Source organism: Oreochromis niloticus, linkage group LG6, assembly GCF_001858045.2.
Source record: "Oreochromis niloticus isolate F11D_XX linkage group LG6, O_niloticus_UMD_NMBU, whole genome shotgun sequence".
NCBI classification, from domain to species: Eukaryota; Metazoa; Chordata; class Actinopteri; order Cichliformes; family Cichlidae; genus Oreochromis; species Oreochromis niloticus.
The window spans coordinates 5,272,509-5,293,659 of record NC_031971.2 but is presented as its reverse complement, the minus strand read 5'-3'; the positions used below and the strand labels follow the sequence as shown (position 1 = coordinate 5,293,659).

Genomic DNA, 21,151 nt, shown 5'->3' with positions numbered 1-21,151 from the left:
GCTGAGGAGAGTCCCAGCTCAGCAGCCAGTCAGCAGCCGCGGAGCAGAAGCCAGGGGAGGTTGCAGTGACGTGCCCGTGAGCTCCGCCGGCAGCCAGCTTTGCCAGAGCGACCGAGCCCCAGGCCGAGAGGCCAAGGGCACCCCACCCCCGAAGTGGCCCGAGCGAGCCCCAGGCTCCAGGCCCCGACAAGCAGCCACCAAGGAGTGAGCCGGTGTGTACCTGGATGTCCATCCCCGGACACAAAGAACTACCAACACACCGATGTCTGAGGGCGTCTGCCACTGGCAGGGGAAGTGGTGGGGAGAGATAGACCTCCATACCTTGGAGGGCCTGAGATGTCCTTAGAAAGGTGGCGTCTGATACCCAACCTGACATATAGACACAAACAAACAGGCACACACAGATACAAACATCCATTCCCACCCTCATGCTCTCATATGCAATTACTCAACACTCACCCAACGTGGAGACTGTTGGACTTATTAATTAGATTTTAAGTTAGAGGGAAAGTCAGCAGACAACTGGCATGTGAAGATGAATCGGTTATCCCGGTAACTCCAGTTGAAGTTAATTGTCTTTCATGAACAGAAAGCCTGGATTTTCCCTCATCTCAGGGTTAGGTTGACAAATTCAAAGCTGTTAGCTAAACCTGCTTTCTGGAATAGGGCTCTGGTTTGCCCTTGTGTTTTGTGGTTTCACTCTCTCTGTGGTCTGGCTTGGGTTGGGCATGCATGGTTCTGCTTCTGGATGGAGGCGTGGTCTCCCGCTCTTTGGTCATCTGCTTCATCGCCTAGATTCTTCTTCTGCAATGTAAGTGAAACTGTTCCACTCACTTCCCAACCCAGTATCACGGAGTAACATTAACAGAATTTCTGACAGACTTACCTGGACTAATCTACCTCTCCGCTCACACAGTGAAATGCTGTCCAGTTACCTGCTTTGGCTCTTGAAATACTCCATGCTGTGATCCTCTCTGTGCAAGCTATTCTTTCATGAAAAACAAAACCTGTGCCCTTCTTCAATTACCACCAATTACAAAAATGCAGTAAAAGCAATAAGTCTATTGGAATGATTTGAGGTTTTTTCTTTTTTTAATGTTAAACATGGTAATATACTGTAATCCACAAGAGAAAAGGATTAAAACAAAGTCAAACATGTAAAGTTAAGAATGCATATTCATGAATATCACATTTACAGTATGAATGAGCAGAAAATACAGTTAGATATCCCTTGATGTCATTTAAAAGTGGCACACTACAGCTGAAAATGATTCTGGTAGGCTGAACAAGGAAGGTGCTGCTTCCAGACTTCAGCATTGTGGCGAAGGACACTCAAAGCTCTCAGAGTGCAAATATCAAAGCTCGGCTGGTAGCTTTCCTGTTGATGGTTTGGAGACGCACGGAGGTGCTGAGACTGTTCACTGTGGTGTTCATAGCTGTTACATGGTGAAAAATAGCATAAACACAAGCATAAATATCTTAAAGTCACTGCTAATAGCTTTGCTTGTCTCAAAGGCTGACCGCTCTGGTGGAAATGTCCAGACTCCACGGTCTTGGACTACAGCTGGCCAGATGAGACGGTTGTCTCATTTTGAGCAGATTTTAGTGTGTCCTTTCAATTCTTTGCACCCTACATGTGGAGTGTGTACCTGGAGGTAATGGCCCCTTTCTCCACCATGTTTGGTCCTGGTTGGAGTGACACATTAGCTCCAGTCTCACGGAAAGCAAAAGAGCGACTATTGTCACCTGATGCTGTCCAAGAGCGTGGAATTGGAGTCCATTTTCAAGATGCAGGGGTTACTTGAGAAGTTGCATTATACAGAGAACTACCACAACAGTTACCTGACTAAGACTACATGCATGGAAGCATTAAAAAAATACATGTAGCAGAAAATACTTATTTTTCAATATAAAATGTATATATTTCTGAAGTAGTTTAATCAGTAACAGTGAAAACTGAACATGTTTCTTTTGCATTAATGAAATAAATCATCTGCAAAAGTAAGTATATCCCATGTAAAATGTTGGCCTTTTAAAAACATATTTGGATACATAAACACTTTTAAACAGTATTAACAAAAATGCTATGTTCAAAAAGGCAGCTATATTTATTCCACTCTAAGCAAGATCATCTACAAGTGGTTTATGTCAGACACATTGAACTCAAGAGCAGACTGTTTGATGGAAAAAGATGTCTCTAAGAATCTAAAGATTTCAGGACCCTTCATGGGAGGCATGCCAGAAAAAAAGATGCTTTCTAAAAAGAATATAAAAAGACAACAGACTGAAGCTGAATAAAGACAATGGCCAGCTAGATAACTAAACCTAACGTTTCTGTATAAAAAGCTGTCTGAAGGGAATGTAAATGTATGAATGCTGAAAAATAAGGGCTCATAATGCAAGAAAATTGACCATATAATGGCTCAAAAAGATTTCAGGGTTCCATCAAGGACTAATTCTATAGAAATACACACAGCTTTGAACTTTAAAATGTGGGGATTTGAAATAGTCTGCTAATTCAGGAAATACTTTTGTCAAACAAGAGTAAAATACTATCACTTTAATAAGCTATTGTCAGAAACAAATGAGCATCTTCAAAATACCTCAAATGTTTTTGTTTTGTTTTGTTTTTCCTTTTCCCACCTTCTGAGGCCAACAGTGTAACTGATTTTTAAAAGAAGAATAGTTGATCTTCTGATATTTGTGCTGAATCACTGAAAATGTTTTTCCCATCTGTTTGTCAACTAGAACCTACCATTGGGATCTAATGTTTGCTTATGCACTTGACATTTTTCCTATTTTTGTTGAAACTGAGAACATGTATGTTTTATATACAAGTGCTGTATGAAAAAGAATGAGAAATAATGTAAGTATAAATATTTTGCAAATAATGACAACAGGAAAAAAAAAATCACAGAAATGGTCTTTCATCTGTTTTTACATTTTAAGCTTTTATGCCTTCTTTTTCATCTTTTAGCTGTAACAAGGTAAATCACTGATGAAATACAGGAAAAATCCCTTGTAATCGCCACAGCAAAGATTCACATAAAACCAGCTGTTTCTTACCCACAGGCCTTGGAGTGGATAGTATGTACTCTGCCCGGCTGTCCTGGATATAATCCATGCACATTCCTCCCCAAACGTGATCTTCTGTAGAGAAAAAGAAACAAAATTCTGCGTGAAAATTTTTTTGCTCTTACTCCTGACATTGCTACACTTCATTAATCATGACTCAGATGTCCAAAAATATAAAATGATAAAATGACATTTGATCACGTAAAAGTTCATGAAATTCAATAAAGTTTCAGACCTTTCTAATACATTTTTGAAAGCTAACTAGCCTATCTTACGGCCAGTTGTTATTTCTATCTCCAGTGGGCTAGTAGAGTTTAGCTCCAGCAACATAGAGAAATCAAATCCAAGCCGAGTACAGTGACTGCATTTGTTTCTACTTGGATTTCTACATATATTTGGGATTTACTGTAAATGTAATACTTTTATGGCAAGAATGATCTGATGTTAGCCAAATATATAGTTACTGCACTACTGCAGCAGAATAGATGTGAGAGGTTTTTTGAAGTCTTTCTACTTTTTAATATTGAAACTTACATATATACACTTTTACACTGTTCAAAAAAAAATTGCCTGACATTCTTTCGGGGGCCTTGTGCTCAATCCACGGCAGTGTGGAGACCAATTGGCATTTGACAATGAATACAAAATTGGCAGATCCACCACTGGCATCCTGTGCTTTTCACAAATAAGCGCAGGCTCACCCTACGCACCTGACAGATGTAACAGGGTCTGGAGAAACTGTAGAAAACGTTGCGCTCCCTGTGAAATGGTTCAGCATGACCGGTTTGGTGGCGGGTCAGTGATAGACTTGGGAGCCACATCCATGGAGCAAATACTTCTAGAGACTAGGCAATGGCACCCTGTTGATACCGTTGACTAAAATGACTAAAATTCAAGATGTTCTAGATGCACCTCTAGAACATCATGTTTTATTTCATCCAACACCACAAGTTTGTAGCTCAGACTGTCGAGTAGTTCAGAGACGCCCTGATTCAGATCTGGGAAGAAATCGCCAGGACACCATCTGCCATCTTATTAGCTTGTCATACAAGCATGTCAGGGTCAGACAAACTACTGAGTATTATTAATGTTGTTGCAATGAAATTTCTGCAAAATGATCCAGCCTGCCACATCAGAATTTCATTTTGAATTAAGGGGTTGTGTATGAATTCAGCCCTCTGTAGGCTGATAATTTTAATTTCCATCAAACGATGCCATCCTGTCGTTCCTAACACAGTACGCAGTTCAGCATGACTTTTTTAACAAGTTTTTTTTATTTATTTCTTTTATTTTGTAGCAGTATAATTTACAATTATTACTTATACCATAAGTAAATTTGAGGGCTATTTGTAACAAAGTATTTATACATTATGGCATTAATACTTTTACTAAGCAAAAGATCAGAGTGTTTTTTGAAAACTTTATCCAGATTTAGTTTGATAGAGTGACCACTCACTTTGGTTTTAACATAGCTGGTGAGACAAGCTCTTTGGAGTTGTGAGACTGTCTGAACTCATGCAGTCTCACAGCGACACCAGATCCTGCCATCACTGTCCAAGTTAATGTCTGCAACAGATCCCAGCGAAGGTCAACAATGAGTCCACAATAATATCGCAGTTCAAGTTTGAGAGTTTCCTGAAGACAACACAGGAGACACAATTGTCTCTGCTGAATAATGCATTTCTATAGCATCAGTCAACCCTTTAAATCTGTGAACATTCCTAATGACAAGCCTAAGAAATACAGTCATCTTTAAGCCTCTAAAGTAATATATATGTGCAGTATTCTGGTGTCATGTGCTAATATATTTTGATGGGTAATGATTATTTTGACCACTTGAGGTTGCTAGTGAGAAGTTACTGTTTTAGTTATGTTCATAGTGTCGTATTTGTAGTATATATAAATATAGTATTTTACTATCTATAACTATATTTTGTACAGCATATTTAATCCAAGTATAGTTGCAGGCAAAAGAAATGCAGTCAAAGCCTGCATATGAAAAACAATCACATTAGTGAGTTTAAGCACAGAATAGGAATGATATAATGAATTCATTTATTTAATACTTTCGGCTGTGAAATATGTTTCCTACATAAGAAAAGCCTTGTTAATTGAAAAAGCAGGGGAGGACGTGCAGCCTTACCTTAACATGAGAGAGTCATCACATCTATTCGTCCTATTAACCCGAGACCAGATACTTATATGTACTCGATTCTGCACACTATTTCCTATCCTATGTTTTTCTTCTCTGACAGAGAAGCCCAACACTGAGTGCTCTGGCAACAAAGAAAACTGATGCTAGCAACTTTAATCTCTCTCTCTCTGCCTCTCTCACTCTCACTCCCTCACTTGCTCACACACACGCACACGCACACACACACACACACACACACACACACACAAACATGCATACACCTGTAGTTCAAATTTGACCAGCTAGTAATTTCCACAGAGAAATATGTGGGAAGTCTTATCTTGCATACACACATTCATTCATCCAGAACTTCAAATTCCTGTAAAACAATGTTTCTATCTTCAGTTCAGAGGTTCAAATTTATTTATTTTTTTACATTATGGGGACTGGGTTGGTTATCATAAAGAAGGTGTCCCCAATATCAGATGCTGCTATAGACACAGGCTGGGACCTCCCACAGTCCACTAAGCACTTCTACTCTAGTTGATTATTATTAACATCTCCAAAACAGGAATAATACCTGGAGCGTACAAACACAGAAGTTGACACTTGTTCAGATGAAGAGAGTTCAACATACCTAGGGTATCTTTGTGTTACCTGGTTTCACTTACTCTAACTTACCCAAGTAATTGGTTGACATCATCTAACCAGTCACAGAGCCGTGTTTCACAGATCATATGACTTGTTTTCCACAAAAAATTATCCCAATGAGTGGCGCCTGCTGCAGAAATATTATCAAATGGAGATATAAATCTCTACAGATCACAAAAATGTACCAGTAAAATACAATATTGTTGTTAAAAGGATGCTGATAAATGTTGCAGAAAATGTTTTAGTTATTCTAGCTATTTAGTGCACACAATAAATATTTGAATTCCAATTAATAGTTTTATCACCAAGTGCGTTCTCACTGCTGATTATTATTTGTAAGGTGATGGCTGCAGTTCAGACTGAATCCATTTAAACATTAAAGCTTACTATCACACAGCCTAATAAAGGAGATGCTTCAACTTGTCACAGATCAAAAGTAAATCATTTTTATTGGTCAAACAGGTATCCTTGCTGTGTATTCTGTGTTTGGAGGTCCTTCCAGGAATGTTGATGCTATTTTCTGAAGATTTATTTGGTCAGTAGGTGATAATTTCATACCTGCTGATCTCTAATCTGGATCTTAACCTGCTCTGTAGCAGGTTTCAAAAATATTTAAAATATGCTCACAAATATGCTAATACAATAACAATATCAATCATCATCATAATCACAATCATAATAATTGCATCAAGTGGTGAGATCTAACAATAAAATACTAAAAAAAAAAAATCAACATGTACAATGAATTTACATTTATTAATAAATCTCATTTTTGAACAATATCCTTAAACTACCTCATGGACGTTGTAGACCAGAGACTGAGACTGAATTGTTCTTTCAGACACCAATTGATTAATGCAAAGCACCAGCAACAGCAACAGGAGCATCACTCCCACAGCCAGACTGGGACCGGATCCTTAAACAAAGCAGCCATTGAGTGGAAGGCTGGGGAGGAAAAGAGGGGGGGGTTGCTATACATTTTCTTAAAACACAACACAACAAAACAAACAAAGAAACAACAAAACATTACCGAAAATACATATTTTGTGTTGGGCAAAACATACACTTAAATATACACACAAAGAAGACACTTATATCTGCTGTGAATCACAGGGAAATGAATTATAACTGAATAGAATCTGAAAACATACAAACCCTTCAAACACACACACACACACACACACACACACACAGCGAGAGAGAGAGGAAGAGAGAGAGAGAGAGGGAGAGAGAACAAAAGCCAGGGATCAACAAAAGCCTCGGATGCCATGAGGAGACAGATGCTGCATTCACGTGTTCTTCGTAAAGTCTCGTTTACCACATACACATGTAGCCAACAAACAAACTCGGAAACTCGCTAGGAGACTCGGGTGTCTCTTTAAAGTGCAAAAACAAAAATTGAAACACCTGGGTTTTCACAAGATAAAAATAAAGAGTAAAGATGAGATAAAGCAGAAAAAGTTAGAGTACTGAGAAGAATACACTACAAGTAATCTTTTTTCATTTTGAAAGCGCGAGAAATAGCTCAGTGGAAGTCCACAAACGTTTTTGTATGTTAACCACAACGTAATCTCCATCATTCGAATAGGATTCAAATCATTTTAGCGCCTTTACAGTTTATCCATGGTTTCATGACAAAGGTGAGTCCAGCAAAGAGATTCAATTAAACCAAGAATGGCCCCTTTTTAGCCAATAGATGCCACTTACAACTTTAAGAGAACGTTTCATTTTCCGTTTTCTTATGAGTTTAATTCTATAATTGGTTACTAAATGGATAGTGAGACTCCATTTGTTGATAAATACTTTAAAATGTAAGTTTAGGACTTGAGTAAAAGCTTGTTTCTACCTGCATTTTAATATATATAAACTAGAGAAGGCAGGTGGAATGTGGAAAAATATTGAATAAAAGCAGCATTTTGAGCTTTTAAATGAATCTGAACAAATATACATATAAAGTACAGGAAGAAATTATTTAATGCCAAATAAATAATTACCTTTGAACCTCACATGTAATTTTTCTGCAGCTATTTGAATTAAGTAAATAAGCCAAGCTCCTGAAATATAATCTATATTTTAAATAGCGTTTTGGTCCCCCGCTTAAACAACATGTCATAAGCAGTATTGTCTGATTCAAGTTAAGTAATGTGACTGTGACTAAATGACAAGGATAAAGTACCCCAAATCATTTGATTGCCTGCGACTTTTTTGTCACCGTTTTTTTTTTTTAGAAAGACCACAATTCCGACAGCCCTTGAAGCCAGCAGGAGTCCTCCCAGTCAGATCTGGCTGAACGTGACGAGCCAACTCGGAGCCGAGCGAGGTTTCCTGGCGGAGCTGCGGAGGGAGCAGGAGTTGAGCGGGTTTGTCTGTCTGTCTGTTCGTGTGTCTATCTGCCGCCGCAGTCGCTGTCTGCCTGGGATATAAAACCAAAACAATATACCCCCCAAAACTCATCTTTACGTCTTCAACGGTCTGGAGACGGCATCCACGGCTATGGACCCATCGATGTCCTCCTGTTATCCACACTGAGCGACGTTACTCCGTCGGATGCTCCAGTGCCTAGAGGAGAGGAGGAGGAGGAGGGGGTATCCCTATAATTTTTCGACTGCCAGGTGAAATAATTATATGATATAATGTGTGGGGTGTGGACCCTTGAATTGTTTGTGTGAAAAGGGTGATATAAGGGGGGAGTGGGGGTCGTTGTTTGGGGGGCACGGGCAGCGGGTTTGTCTCGAGCCTGGAGCGGGTGGGAGCGGAGGTTAGCATGCTAGCTAGCTGCAGTTAGCGGACTGCTGCTGCTTCGTCATTCGCCAGGCTGGGAAGGATGCGGCGCTGGGATGCTGCCGCTGCTGCAGCAGCAGGGAGGGGAGGGCCAGTAATGGTAACTGTACCGGCCGTCTGGCTTCGGCCCATCGTCCTTATGAACTACCACCCCCAACCTCCCGTTTTTCCCCTCCCACCTCTCTTCGTTGCCCCCCCCCCCCCGCCTTCATAAACCATAGACTCTCATTTCAGTCCAGGATGAACAAACAAAAATCGCAGATGATAGATACCGGAGTGGTTTCACCAGAGAAATAACACCACTTCCAACAGCTCGACTTCCGGACTGTCAATTAGCCAGCTATGCTAGCTAGGCATTGAACTGGCTGACCGGCTAACATTAGCACTAGCATCACCCCCCTCACCCTCCCCAGCTAGCATCCCTGGCTAACCTGCATCCTCCAGCCGAGCCATCACAGGCCAGCTGGGCTTACACAACCACCTTCCCATCCTGCCGTCTCACACCAGCTATTTCATCGCCACTAACAGTTAGTAATCGGCATAAGAGCCGTTGCCAGACATTTATTCACGGCTCGCCCATTAAAATATAATGGAGCACGCCAAGCGGATGTTGTTATGTAACAGATAATGACACCACACGCCCTTGAAACAAAAGCTGTTGTTTCCGTATTTGTTTGTTTGTGTGTGTGATGCAGGGCACAATCATGAACAATAAATCACAGACAGAGGAGGGACGGGGGGAGGAGGGAGTGTTTGTCGCACCGAGGGCCGCAGCTCTGAGCCGGCTTCTGAAATATACAACCCCTGCTCCTGTCAGCCATTGTTTTTGTTGTCATTGGAGATCTCAGCATTTGTTTTCCAGCGCTGGATCTTCCCAATGGTGCTTGTGTGAGCCATGCATTGAAGCAACATGACCAGTCGGTTCATCAGAACACAACCAGTACTGTATGTTCTTTGGATGCTGAAATGTGAATGATTATTGTCAGTATAAGGCATGTGATTATTACCCACAATGTGTTCGCTTTTTCATATGAAAGAGAAGCCACTGATGTGGGAATCAGGTGTTATTGTTAAATTACTTGTAAAATGATAGCAGAGATGGATCTACTAGTCTCATGTTGGGTACTGGCATATAGGAAATTCAGTTACTTGTGAGACATTACAGTGACAATCCTTTATGAATCATCATCATCACTGCATCTGTAAAACTGATCAGTAAAACAATTACCTCTAAGGTCATTTGTCAGAGCATTCAGATAGCTCTGTTCAGAGGCAGTTCAGTGTGATCTTCATAAGGAACAGAATTGCATTACAGAACCATTTAAAGCTAATTGTAGTCCCTCTGTTTATAGTCACTGGGGTGATATAATTTAGCATATAGATATTATTATCTTTCTGTGTTTAAAGTGGATAATTTGACAAATAAATTGATATAATAAGTTCTTATGTTCTGCTAACCTGAATTGGATAAGTGGTTAAGAGCAATGGCTGGGTCTTATTAAGGCTTAAGTTGAGGGACAAGTTTTGGCTCCAAGGAGTTATATTACAGTTGCACACAGTTAGCTGCTCTAAGCATGAGTTCATTTTTTTAACTGTATGATTTTTCCATTCATTTACAAAATATCATCATGGAAAATGTCTTTATATGCACCTATGAAAGTAATTTCAGGTAATATGCTGAGATAATTCAATTTTCAATTCAATTTTATTTATATAGCGCCAGATCACAACAAAAGTCGCCTCAAGGCGCTTCATAGGTACAGAGAAAAACCCAACAATCATATGACCCCCTATGAGCAAGCACTTTGGCGACAGTGGGAAGGAAAAACTCCCTTTTAACAGGAAGAAACCTCCGGCAGAACCAGGCTCAGGGAGGGGCAGGGCCATCTGCTGCGACCGGTTGGGGTGAGAGAAGGAAAACAGGATAAAGACATGCAGTGGAAGAGAGACAGAGATTAATAACAGATATGATTCAATGCAGAGAGGTCTATTAACACATAGTGAGTGAGAAAGGTGACTGGAAAGGAAAAACTCAATGCATCATGGGAATCCCCGGCAGCCTACGTCTATTGCAGCATAACTAAGGGAGGATTCAGGGTCACCTGGTCCAGCCCTAACTATATGCTTTAGCAAAAAGGAAAGTTTTAAGCCTAATCTTGAAAGTAGAGATAGTGTCTGTCTCCTGAATCCAAACTGGAAGCTGGTTCCACAGAAGAGGGGCCTGAAAACTGAAGGCTCTCCCTCCCATTCTACTTTTAAATACTCTAGGAACAACAAGTAGGCCTGCAGTGCGAGAGTGAAGTGCTCTAATAGGGTGATATGGTGCTACAAGGTCATTAAGACAAGATGGGGCCTGATTATTTAAGACCTTGTATGTGAGGAGCAGGATTTTGAATTCAATTCTGGATTTAACAGGAAGCCAATGAAGGGAAGCCAAAACAGGAGAAATATGCTCTCTCTTTCTAGTCCTTGTCAGGACTCTTGCTGCAGCATTTTGGATCAGCTGAAGGCTTTTCAGCGAGTTTTTAGGACATCCTGATAATAAAGAATTACAGTAGTCCAGCCTGGAAGTAATAAATGCATGAACTAGTTTTTCAGCGTCACTCTGAGACAGGATATTTCTAACTTTAGAGATGTTGCGCAAATGGAAGAAAGCAGTCTTACATATTTGTTTAATATGTGCATTGAAGGACATGTCCTGGTCAAAAATGACTCCAAGGTTCCTCACAGCATTACTGGAGGCCAAGGTAATGCCATCCAGAGTAAGAATCTGGTTAGATACCATATTTCTAAGATTTTCAGGGCCGAGTACAATAACCTCAGTTTTATCTGAATTAAGAAGCAGAAAGTTAGCGGCCATCCAGGTCTTTATGTCTTTAAGACATTCCTGCAGTTTAACTAATTGGTGTGTGTTACCTGGCTTCATGGATAGATAGAGCTGCGTGTCATCTGCATAGCAGTGAAAATTTATGCTGTCTTCTAATGATGCTGCCTAGGGGAAGCATGTATAATGTAAACAGAATTGGTCCTAGCACTGAACCCTGTGGAACACCATAATTGACCTTAGTGTGTGAAGAGGACTCTCCATTTACATGTACAAATTGGAGTCTATTAGATAGCTATGATACAAACCACTGCAGCGCAGTACCTGTAATACCTACAGCATGTTCTAATCGCTCTAATAGGATATTATGGTCAACAGTATCGAACGCTGCACTGAGGTCTAGCAGGACAAGCACAGAGATGAGCCCACTGTCAGAGGCCATAAGACGACCATTTGTAACCTTCACTAAAGCTGTTTCTGTGCTGTGATGAGCTCTGAAACCTGACTGAAACTCTTCAAATAAGCCATTCCTCTGCAAATGATCTGTTGGCTGTTTGACAGCTACTCTTTCAAGGATGTTTGATATGAAAGGAAGGTTAGAGATTGGCCTATAATTAGCTAAGACAGCTGGGTCTAGAGATGGCTTTTTGAGTAAAGGTTTAACTACAGCCACCTTGAAGGCCTGTGGTAAATAGCCGATTATTAGAGATAGGTTGATCATATTTAAGATTGAAGCATTAATTAATGGCAGGACTTCTTTGAGCAGTTTTGTAGGAATGGGGTCTAAAAGACACGTTGATGGTTTGGAGGAAGTAATTATTGAAGTTAACTCAGAAAGATCAATTGGAGAAAAAGAGTCTAACTTAACATCAATGGTACTAAAGGTAGCTGTAGATGATATTACATCTGTGGGATGATTATTGGTAATTTTTTCTCTAATGATAAGAATTTTATTTGTGAAGAAGTTCATGAAGTCATTACTAGTTAACATTAAAGGGATTGTTGGCTCAGTAGAGCTCTAACTGTTTGTCAGCCTGGCTACAGTGCTGAAGAGAAACCTGGGGTTGTTCTTATTTTCTTCAATCAGTGACGAATAGTAAGATGTTCTGGCTTTGTGGAGGACTTTCTTATAAAGCAGCAAACTATTTCTCCAGGCTAAATGATGATCCTCTAAATTTGTGACACGCCATTTCCTCTCCAGCTTACGAGTCATCTGCTTTAGGCTACGTGTTTGAGAATTATACCACGGAGTCAGGTACTTCTGAATTGAGACCTTAGTTTTCACAGGAGCTACAGTATCCAGAGTCGTACGTAGTGAGGAGGTAAAATTATTAACAAGATAATCGACCTCTGTTGGAGTAGCGTTCAGATAGCTGCTCTGCTCTGTGTTGGTACAGGGCATTGAAGATGATAACAGTGGGTGGATTATATTCTTAAACTTAGTTACAGCACTTTCAGAAAGACATCTACTGTGATAAAGTCTACTCTCCACTGCTGTGTAATCAATTATTGTAAATGTAAATGTTATCAGGAAATGATCAGACAGGAGAGGGTTTTCAGAAAACACTGTTAAATGTTGAGTTTCTATGCCATATGTTAAAACAAGATCTAGAGTGTGATTAAAGTGGTGGGTGAGTTCTTTTACATTTTGAGAGAAGCCAATTGAGTCTAATAACAGATTAAATGCAATGTTGAGGCTGTCATTTTTAGCATCTACATGGATGTTAAAATCCCACACAATAATTATTTTATCTGAGCTGAGCACTAAATCAGATAAAAAGTCTGAGAAATCAGAGAGAAACTCTGTGTAAGGCCCAGGTGGACGATAGATGATAACAAGTAAGACTGGTTTCTGAGTTTTACAGCTGGGGTGGACGAGGCTAAGCATCAGGCTTTCAAATGAGTTAAAAGTCTGTCTTGGTCTTTTGTTAATTAATAGGCTGGTGTGAAAAATTGCTGCCACACCGCCCCCTCGGCCTGTGCTTCGAGGTTTCTGGTAGTTAGAATGACTCGGGGGTGTTGATTCATTTAAACTAACATAATCATCCGGCTGCAACCAGGTTTCTGTAAGGCAGAGTAAATCGATTTGTTGATCAATTATTAAGTCATGTACTAACAGAGACTTGGAGGAGAGAGACCTAATATTTAATAATCCACATTTCACTGTTTTACTCTTTGGTTCAGATGTGGATACTGTATTGTTCTTTCTTTGTGATTTTTTTATGTTTAAGTTGTTTATTGCTGGTTTTTAGTTTGTTTTTTGTCTGTTTGGGAGCTGACACAGTCTCTATGGAGATAGGTTTTTGGGGGGGTAGCAGGAGGAGAGAAGCTGCAGAGAGGCGTGTAAGACTGCAACTCTGCTTCCTGGTCCCAACTCTGGATAGTCATATTTTGGGGGGGTTAATAAATTTGTCCATATTTCTAGAAATGAGAGCTGCTCCATCCAAAGTGGGATGGATGCCGTCTCTCCTAACAAGACCAGGTTTCCTCCAGAAGGTTTGCCAATTATCTATGAAGCCCACATCGTTTCTTATTGTAATGAAGCAGTGTTAAACTATACACGTGTTCAACATTTTAACATGCATACATCCATTATTTCACTTGATAGTGTTGGTTCTGTAAATGTAGTCTAAGTATCAGTGATGTAGAGATTGGGGCTCTGTAGGGGCCATCAGTTGCAGGACTTCTTGTTCTTTTTACTTGATGCCTCTGGCTGGATGTTTGGGCTCGCTGCAGCATGAATTTGAGATGATCATGCCTTCTTGATATCTTTACATGATGGAGAAGAATCTAAACACTTTAAATGCCCAAACTTTTGCACAATAAAGTTATACTATTAAATGTCAAATATTTATCCCATACATGTTATCTCAGATCCTATGTTGCTTCTGAATGTGAGTCAAGGAGCTGATGCTGGTGGGTTTGTTTTTTTTCATTGTGTTTTTAGTAGGGCTGCACAAACTGTTCAAAAATTCACAAGCATGCAGAAAAAAAGTCCAAATAGCTGAAGCTGTTAAGGATTTCCCAGTTCTCTTTCTGATCCATGGGAAAAGGACAACTTGTTTTAACCTCTCTTTTTTTTAAAATATGTTTAAATTTAGAATTGGGGGGAAAAAAGATAACTTTGGAAAATACTGTTGTGCATTTAGATATATAAACATCAATCAACGGAGCCAATATTTGCCAATAGAGATATTCAACTAAAATGTCAGTTGTCTCACTATATATTGTAACAAAAAGAACTGACAGTTCAGTCATCCATGGATCTGTTGCTGCTTAGTGTTATTTCTAAAAGTCTCAGAAAATCTACCAGAACTACTGTCTAAAATCATATTTAGATGGCGGCCTGCATGTAACATTTTTAGGGAAGATGTGTAAGTTGTCCTCATCATCCTCAAGCTCTGCTTCCTTTATGGAAGCTGTGTCAGTAGGATTGAGGAGATCCTCAAACTATTCCTTCAATTGCCCAACTAAATTCTCAGTTGAAGCCAGCAGGACCATTTCCTCACTGTATAAAGTACCATGAGAGCATGGCTTTCCCCTCCTAAGTTGTATAATGGTTCAACAGAATTGTTTGGAGGCCAAATGTTTTGCTCCATGGCCTCGCCAAACTTTTCCCACAGCTGAGTTTTTGCTTTTGTCACTGCCAGAGTTTGTCCACTTTGCCTTTTGGTACTTGCCAGGTATCTCAGGAAACATACGATCTAACAAAGTCCTATGGGACGACTTCTTTAATTCAACAGTTCCTTTCACATTTGGTGTCTGCTATCTACTTAGGGGGTTGCCATGATGACAGGCATCAGCTACCTTGCAGCCACAGCTCTGTACAGACACCTCAACAATGGAGGTGTGGAATGTAGTCCATTAAGAGTCAATGTCCCTAACCTCCTTAGGGAAGCTCTTGATGTTCTCCTGGAGGCAGGGCGAATATCTCACAGACTTTTGAGCCCAAAATCATCCCTCTGTACTCAACCCACCATCAGGTGGTGATCAGTTAACAGCTCTGCTCCTTTCTTCACCCGAGTGTCATGAACATATGTCTGAAGATCTGTTGATACAATTATAAAATTGACCACTGACCTATGACTTAGTGTATCCTGGTGCCACATGCACTTATGAATACCCTTATGCTCAAACATGGTGTTTGTTATGAATTCTGGTTAGCACAGAAGTCTAAAAACAGAACACCTCATGAGCTTGATTAGGCAGGCTGTTCCTCCCATTCACACACCTCCAGGTTTGACCATTATTACCTATGTGAGTATTGAAGTCCTCCAGTAGGAGGCTCACTCTCTAGCACCCCTCCCGTGGACTACAAAAAGGCTTGGTACACTGAATAGTCATTAGCTACATATGCACAAATGGCTGTCAGAGCCCACTCCCTGACCTGAATGCAAGGAGAAAGAACCCTTTCATCCACCAGGAAAAAGTCAAAGGGTGGTAGCGATCCAGGGAGGTATCAGTATACCCACCCCAGCTCTACCTGTCACTGTGAGCAACTCCAGATTTAAACAGAGTTCAGCCCCTCTAAGGAAGACTGCTTCCAAAACTCATGCTTTATGTTGAGGTGAGCCCAAATATATCTAGTCTGTATCTCTCAACCAAACTTGCTCATGGTTCTTCCCCAGCTGAAAGCTGATGTTCCATGTCTCAACATCTAGTTTCAACAGGCAGAAATCAGACTGTTAGGGCCTCCACCTATAACTGCACCCTGACTTGCATAGCACTGGACCTGCTCTTTGTCACTGTGCATAATTTTTTATGAACAGAATAATTTGGTGGAGCCAAGTGGCAGAAGGTCTTCACTTTGGTGGCCTCAGAATCTTATCGCTGCTTTTTGGAGTAGTTTAAGTAACTTGGTGTCTTGTTCATAGGTGAGGGAAGTGGGAGATTGATCAATGGATTGGTACTGCTTCTGCAGTAATGGAGACACTCATTGTGGAAAACTGAGAGCTGAACATTAAAGCAAAGCTGTCAATTTACCAGTTGGTCTGCATCCCCATCCTCAGCTGTGGTTGCAAGCTTTGGGTAGTGACCAAAAGAATGAGATTGAGGATATAGACCAGGGGTCCCCAATCCCAGTCCGCGAGGGCCGGTGTCCCTGCAGGTTTTAGATATCACCCTGGGTCAACACACCTGAATCACATGATTAGTTCATTACCAGGCCTCTGGAGAACTTCAAGACATGTTGAGAAGGTAATTTATCCATTTAAATCAGCTGTGATGGCTCAAGGACACATCTAAAACCTGCAGGGACACCGGCCCTCGTGGACTGGGATTGGGGACCCCTGATATAGACAACTGAAAGTTTCCTCCAAAGCGTGGCTGGGCTCTTCCTTAAGCCCTTATCATTAGCACCTACTCGAATTGGCTCAAAGCAACTCGAGGCGGCACAACTTGTTTTCCATTACAATCGAGTACCACTTAATGTGCATGGGGTTGTTATAGCAACATGGCTGAACATCCCGTGTCATCATTTGTATGTGACATGAACAAAGGTGGATGTCAAGGCAATGTTATACCTGCTGCTCGGTCTGTGGCTTTTTGTTGACTCAGCACCACGGTGTTGTTTCTGTGTGGGCATTTCCCTTGTTGCCAGGTACCAGGTTCTGTCATCTGATGGAAAACCCTAAAAACTGTGTCGAGCTGACCCGAGTAGGTACTAATGGAAAAGTGATATTAGAGATGGGGTGAGGAATTCAGTTAATTGAGGTCTCAGAATAGAGATGCTACTCCTCCACATCGAAAGGAACCAGTCATCTGACTAGGGTGCCTCCTTGGTGCCTCCTAGGTAATGTATTCCAGACATGTCCCACCAGAAGACGCCCTGGGTGATTTGGAAGCCCCCGGAAGAACTGGAGTAGGCGGCTGGGGTAAGGCAGGTCTGGGTGTCTCTGCTTGGACTGGTGCCCCTGCAACCCAGCTGCAGACGAATTGCAGTGGATAGATGGATATTTAATTCCCAGAGAGAAATAGTCTCTTTAGTCGCAGCTAACTGGATCTGATTTATTTTGACATGATATGCAAACTCCAAACTCCTTTTCTAGTTAAACTGGAAAAACTATTTCACTGTATTTAAATTGTATATAGAAACAATTTTATCCAATTGTTTAGCTGTTGTATGAAATAATGTAACTGAGACAGCTGTTGTGGTATTGTACATTTTCACACTCAAGACTAACAATTTATTTTGGGAAATCAATGGTAAATGGACTGATTCTTATATAGCGCTTTTCTACTCTCTCTGAGTACTCAAAGCGCTCTATACAACATGCCACATTCACCCAATCACACCCATTCTCACAAGCACTTTATCTAGTGCAATCTAACTACATTCACACACATTCATACTCCGATGGATGCATCGGAGAGCAACTTGGGGTTAGTATCTTGCCCAAGGATACTTGACATGCACACTGGAGGAGCCAAGGATCGAACCACCAACCTTCCGATCAGTAGGTGACCTGCTCTACCTCCTGAGCTACAGCCACCCATGAATTAAAGTAAATAGTAGCCGCTGCCTTTTTGTTGTTTTTAACTTGGCATAAGTTTGTTCTAGAAACAGAAACATATGCCCCATTGTTCTCAATTAATTTGTCATATTTACTGTAAGTCTTATTTACATAAACAAGCAACATTCTCACAACTGTGAAGTCCTACCTAAGAATAGAGAAGCCTGTAGGTATAGTCAGAGAAGGTTATGAGGGGTAGGATCCCTCCTGTTTTCCTTCTTCACCCCAACCGGTCGCAGCAGATGGCCGCCCCTCCCTGAGCCTGGTTCTGCCGGAGGTTTCTTCCTGTTAAAAGGGAGTTTTTCCTTCCCACTGTCGCCAAAGTGCTTGCTCATAGGGGGTCATATGATTGTTGGGTTTTTCTCTGTATTTATTATTGTGCTATCTACTGTACAATATAAAGCGCCTTGAGGCGACTTTTGTTGTGATTTGGCGCTATATAAATAAAATTGAATTGAAATTGAATTGAATTGAGGATGGAAAAATGTGAGGATGGATGAAAAAGGTGAGAGAAGAGAAATAGAAATAGGAAAAAGAATAAAAGTAGGGGCTGGTGAAGAAGAAGGGTGGGACAGGAGTTGAAAACGTGAGGGAAAAGAATTAAAATGAATGAGGGAATGAATGTTGGAGGAAAGCAGGAGTAAGAACTGGGGAGGGAGGGAAGGAAGGAAAAGGGTGAGACTGGGAGGTCCTGGAATTCTGTGTGGAAGGAGGAAAAGTCAGCCAAGGGAGAGATAGATGGGGAAGCTGAAGGAAGGACAGGAGAAAGAGAAAAAACTAGTATAACTAGTCAAGAAATGATGAAGAGAGGGACAGAATGGGGAGGGGACAAGAGAGGAAGAAAATTAGTTTATGAGAAAGAGAAGGAACATGACAAGAAAGGACAAATGGAAGTAAAAGAAAATGAGAATCATCAGGAAGTTGATAGCAGGTAAATGATAGGTGTCTTGATGCACGCTCAAATCATCCAGGCAAGCAAATCCTGAAAGGTTGATTCTGCTTATCTGGATGTAGCATTTTTCCCACTGAAAACGTTACGCCCAGATGAACAGAATCAACCTTTTGGGGTAAATGATAGTTGGCATATAAAATGGGAGAGGAGAGAATGAGATACGTGAATTTCCTTCACTTAAAGGTGAGTGAAGCGAGACAAAGGAAAGAGAAGATGAAAAAATTACAGAGCTGGGAATCAGAGACATGAAAGAAATAACAAATTGTCTGGCAAGGGATGTAACAAAGGAAACAAGGAAAAGGTTGGAAGGAGTTAAGGAGGCAGGAAGCGTGCTGAGGTCCTGAACAATGAGTGGTTGCCTGCTGTGTTTGCTGTGAGAAGGAAACTATCCACTGACCTGCTGTGTGTTCTTTTTTTTTTTTGGTTTTGTTTTTTCTCTCCCTTTTCTCCTTTCTCTGTCGTTGTTTCCTTCCAGGCTGACTCACTACTGGACCGCCTGAAAACTGAAGAACTCTGAGAGAACAAGAGAGTGAAGGGAACACTGTAAAAGAGGGAGTGAGAAGAAAGGAAGGAAGGAGGGAGGGAAAGAGGGAGCAAAAAAAGTAAAGACGGTGAGGAACACTAGACGGGAAGAGAGGCAGCAGGAGAAAGTCAGGTTGGGTCAGAAGGGCAAGAGGAGGAAAGAGTAAGTGATAGTGGACAAGAGAAGTATAAATATTAATCTATTAGGCAGTGAGTGGAAGAATTTAAAGTCTGATGAGAATAAGTCAAGGGGTCAGACGGACAGCTGACTGAGCTTCAGACAAACCCACTGTCCTGCTAACCCTCCAACAACTGTCCCTTCACGGTCACCATACTGGGAGAGCTGGGAGAACTGGTCACGAGGAGAAGCCACCATGAGCGACCAGAACGTTGTCAAGGAAGGCTGGGTCCAGAAAAGAGGCAAGTTTTTTTCTTTTTCTATTAGGAATTCTAAACTCTGGTCTTTAAAAACACATCTGGTAACCTTGTAGTTTTGAGCATTCCAAATAGAGCTGCAATGAACTGAATGGTCAGTCAATCTGTTCACTGAATGAATTTCAGTGTTCTTTGATAATGGATTCGATTTTCAAGCAAAAATGTAGTATTTATTTGTTATGCTTGTCCTACATTGCAGTAAATTGAAGAAAAAATTGGCAGGTTAATCAATGCTAAATTGTAGACCTAGTGAAGAATTAGACCTGCAGTGTAACCAGAGCCTGATGTGTTATTCCTCTGTTGTGTCCCACAGAGTTACACTGCTGTCCAAAGTTGTCATTCCCATATACACTAAACTGTTGTCCCAAATACCTGTTAGAGCACCAAATGTGGATTAATCTTAAAAATAGAACTGCAAGGTTTATTAATTTTTTGCAGACAAAGTCATGGTTTGAATGTGTTTGAGTTTTCAGCAAAAAAGTTGTTAGAAACCCACCTGCACAGGAGTTAAACACAATTAATATAATGCTATTCACTGCTGTACTGTTAATGCATGTGCACCTCTGTGCGAGGAGGAAAGATGAAGGAGATGGAGAGACACGTGGGATTGTTTTGAAGTCAAAGCAGTTGATATGCTCTTAAATTCTAGCAGAAGAGCAGAAAATCATATTGATCACTGTTTATATACATATTGATCACTGTTTATATACAGTGATCAATAGTTTAGTCTACCCTGATTTGTTAACATAGGTGGATTGACATGAGTTGTACAAGTGAAATACTATTAACTTAATTAGTTTCTTAACATTTGGTTCAGTAATCTCTTTTCTAGCTTTTTAATGGTTTGTTCATGCTTGCTCATACAGTTAAGGGAAACAGCAGTCTAATATACATCGGAAAAAGTAATGTTTGAAGTTTATCTTAAAACAAAAAAATCAAAATCATGGTGGATGCATTGCTAATTTGATTAGAGACCACCTGTTTGTTTTTTTTAAAGTTAGTTGTTATTCTGTTATGACCAATATACTTTTGAAGTGATACTGAAAAAACTGTCAGTTTCAAAGAACATACATTTCACTACTAAATGTAATTAAATGCCTGTTTATTCGTGCTTTTGTTATATATTATTATATTGTTCTGTTATAATTAACTGTATTTCACTTCAACAAAGTGCAGTCTTTGAGCAATTCTGCAAAACTGGGAAAATGCAATCATTTATGTCATCATAGAAATAGATCATGAGATTATTTTTCTTGTACCTGTAC

The 21,151-nt window shown here is 40.5% G+C and overlaps 1 protein-coding gene and 1 long non-coding RNA gene across 3 annotated transcripts in view; one reads left to right on the top strand and one right to left on the bottom strand.

The window, feature by feature from the left end:
- Window positions 1–1,072: 1,072 nt before the first annotated feature.
- On the bottom strand, window positions 1,073–4,804 carry LOC112847212 (uncharacterized). Its single transcript, XR_003220640.1, has 3 exons — window positions 4,532–4,804; window positions 3,067–3,150; window positions 1,073–1,436 (listed from the first exon to the last, which is right to left on the bottom strand). It is a non-coding gene; the product is annotated as an uncharacterized LOC112847212 (long non-coding RNA).
- Window positions 4,805–8,086: 3,282 nt separating this feature from the next.
- The window catches only part of akt3b (v-akt murine thymoma viral oncogene homolog 3b), a 30,057-nt gene continuing 16,992 nt past the window's right edge, over window positions 8,087–21,151 (top strand). Inside the window, exons 1-2 of one of the 2 annotated variants that reach the window (XM_003454137.5) lie at window positions 8,087–8,472; window positions 19,405–19,871. In XM_003454137.5, coding sequence (XP_003454185.1) covers window positions 19,826–19,871 — 46 coding nt within the window. In that variant the 5' untranslated portion in view covers window positions 8,087–8,472; window positions 19,405–19,825. Of the gene's footprint in view, window positions 8,473–8,549; window positions 9,587–19,404; window positions 19,872–21,151 lie in introns of those variants that run through there. The other variant, XM_005458628.4, reaches the window with a different exon arrangement.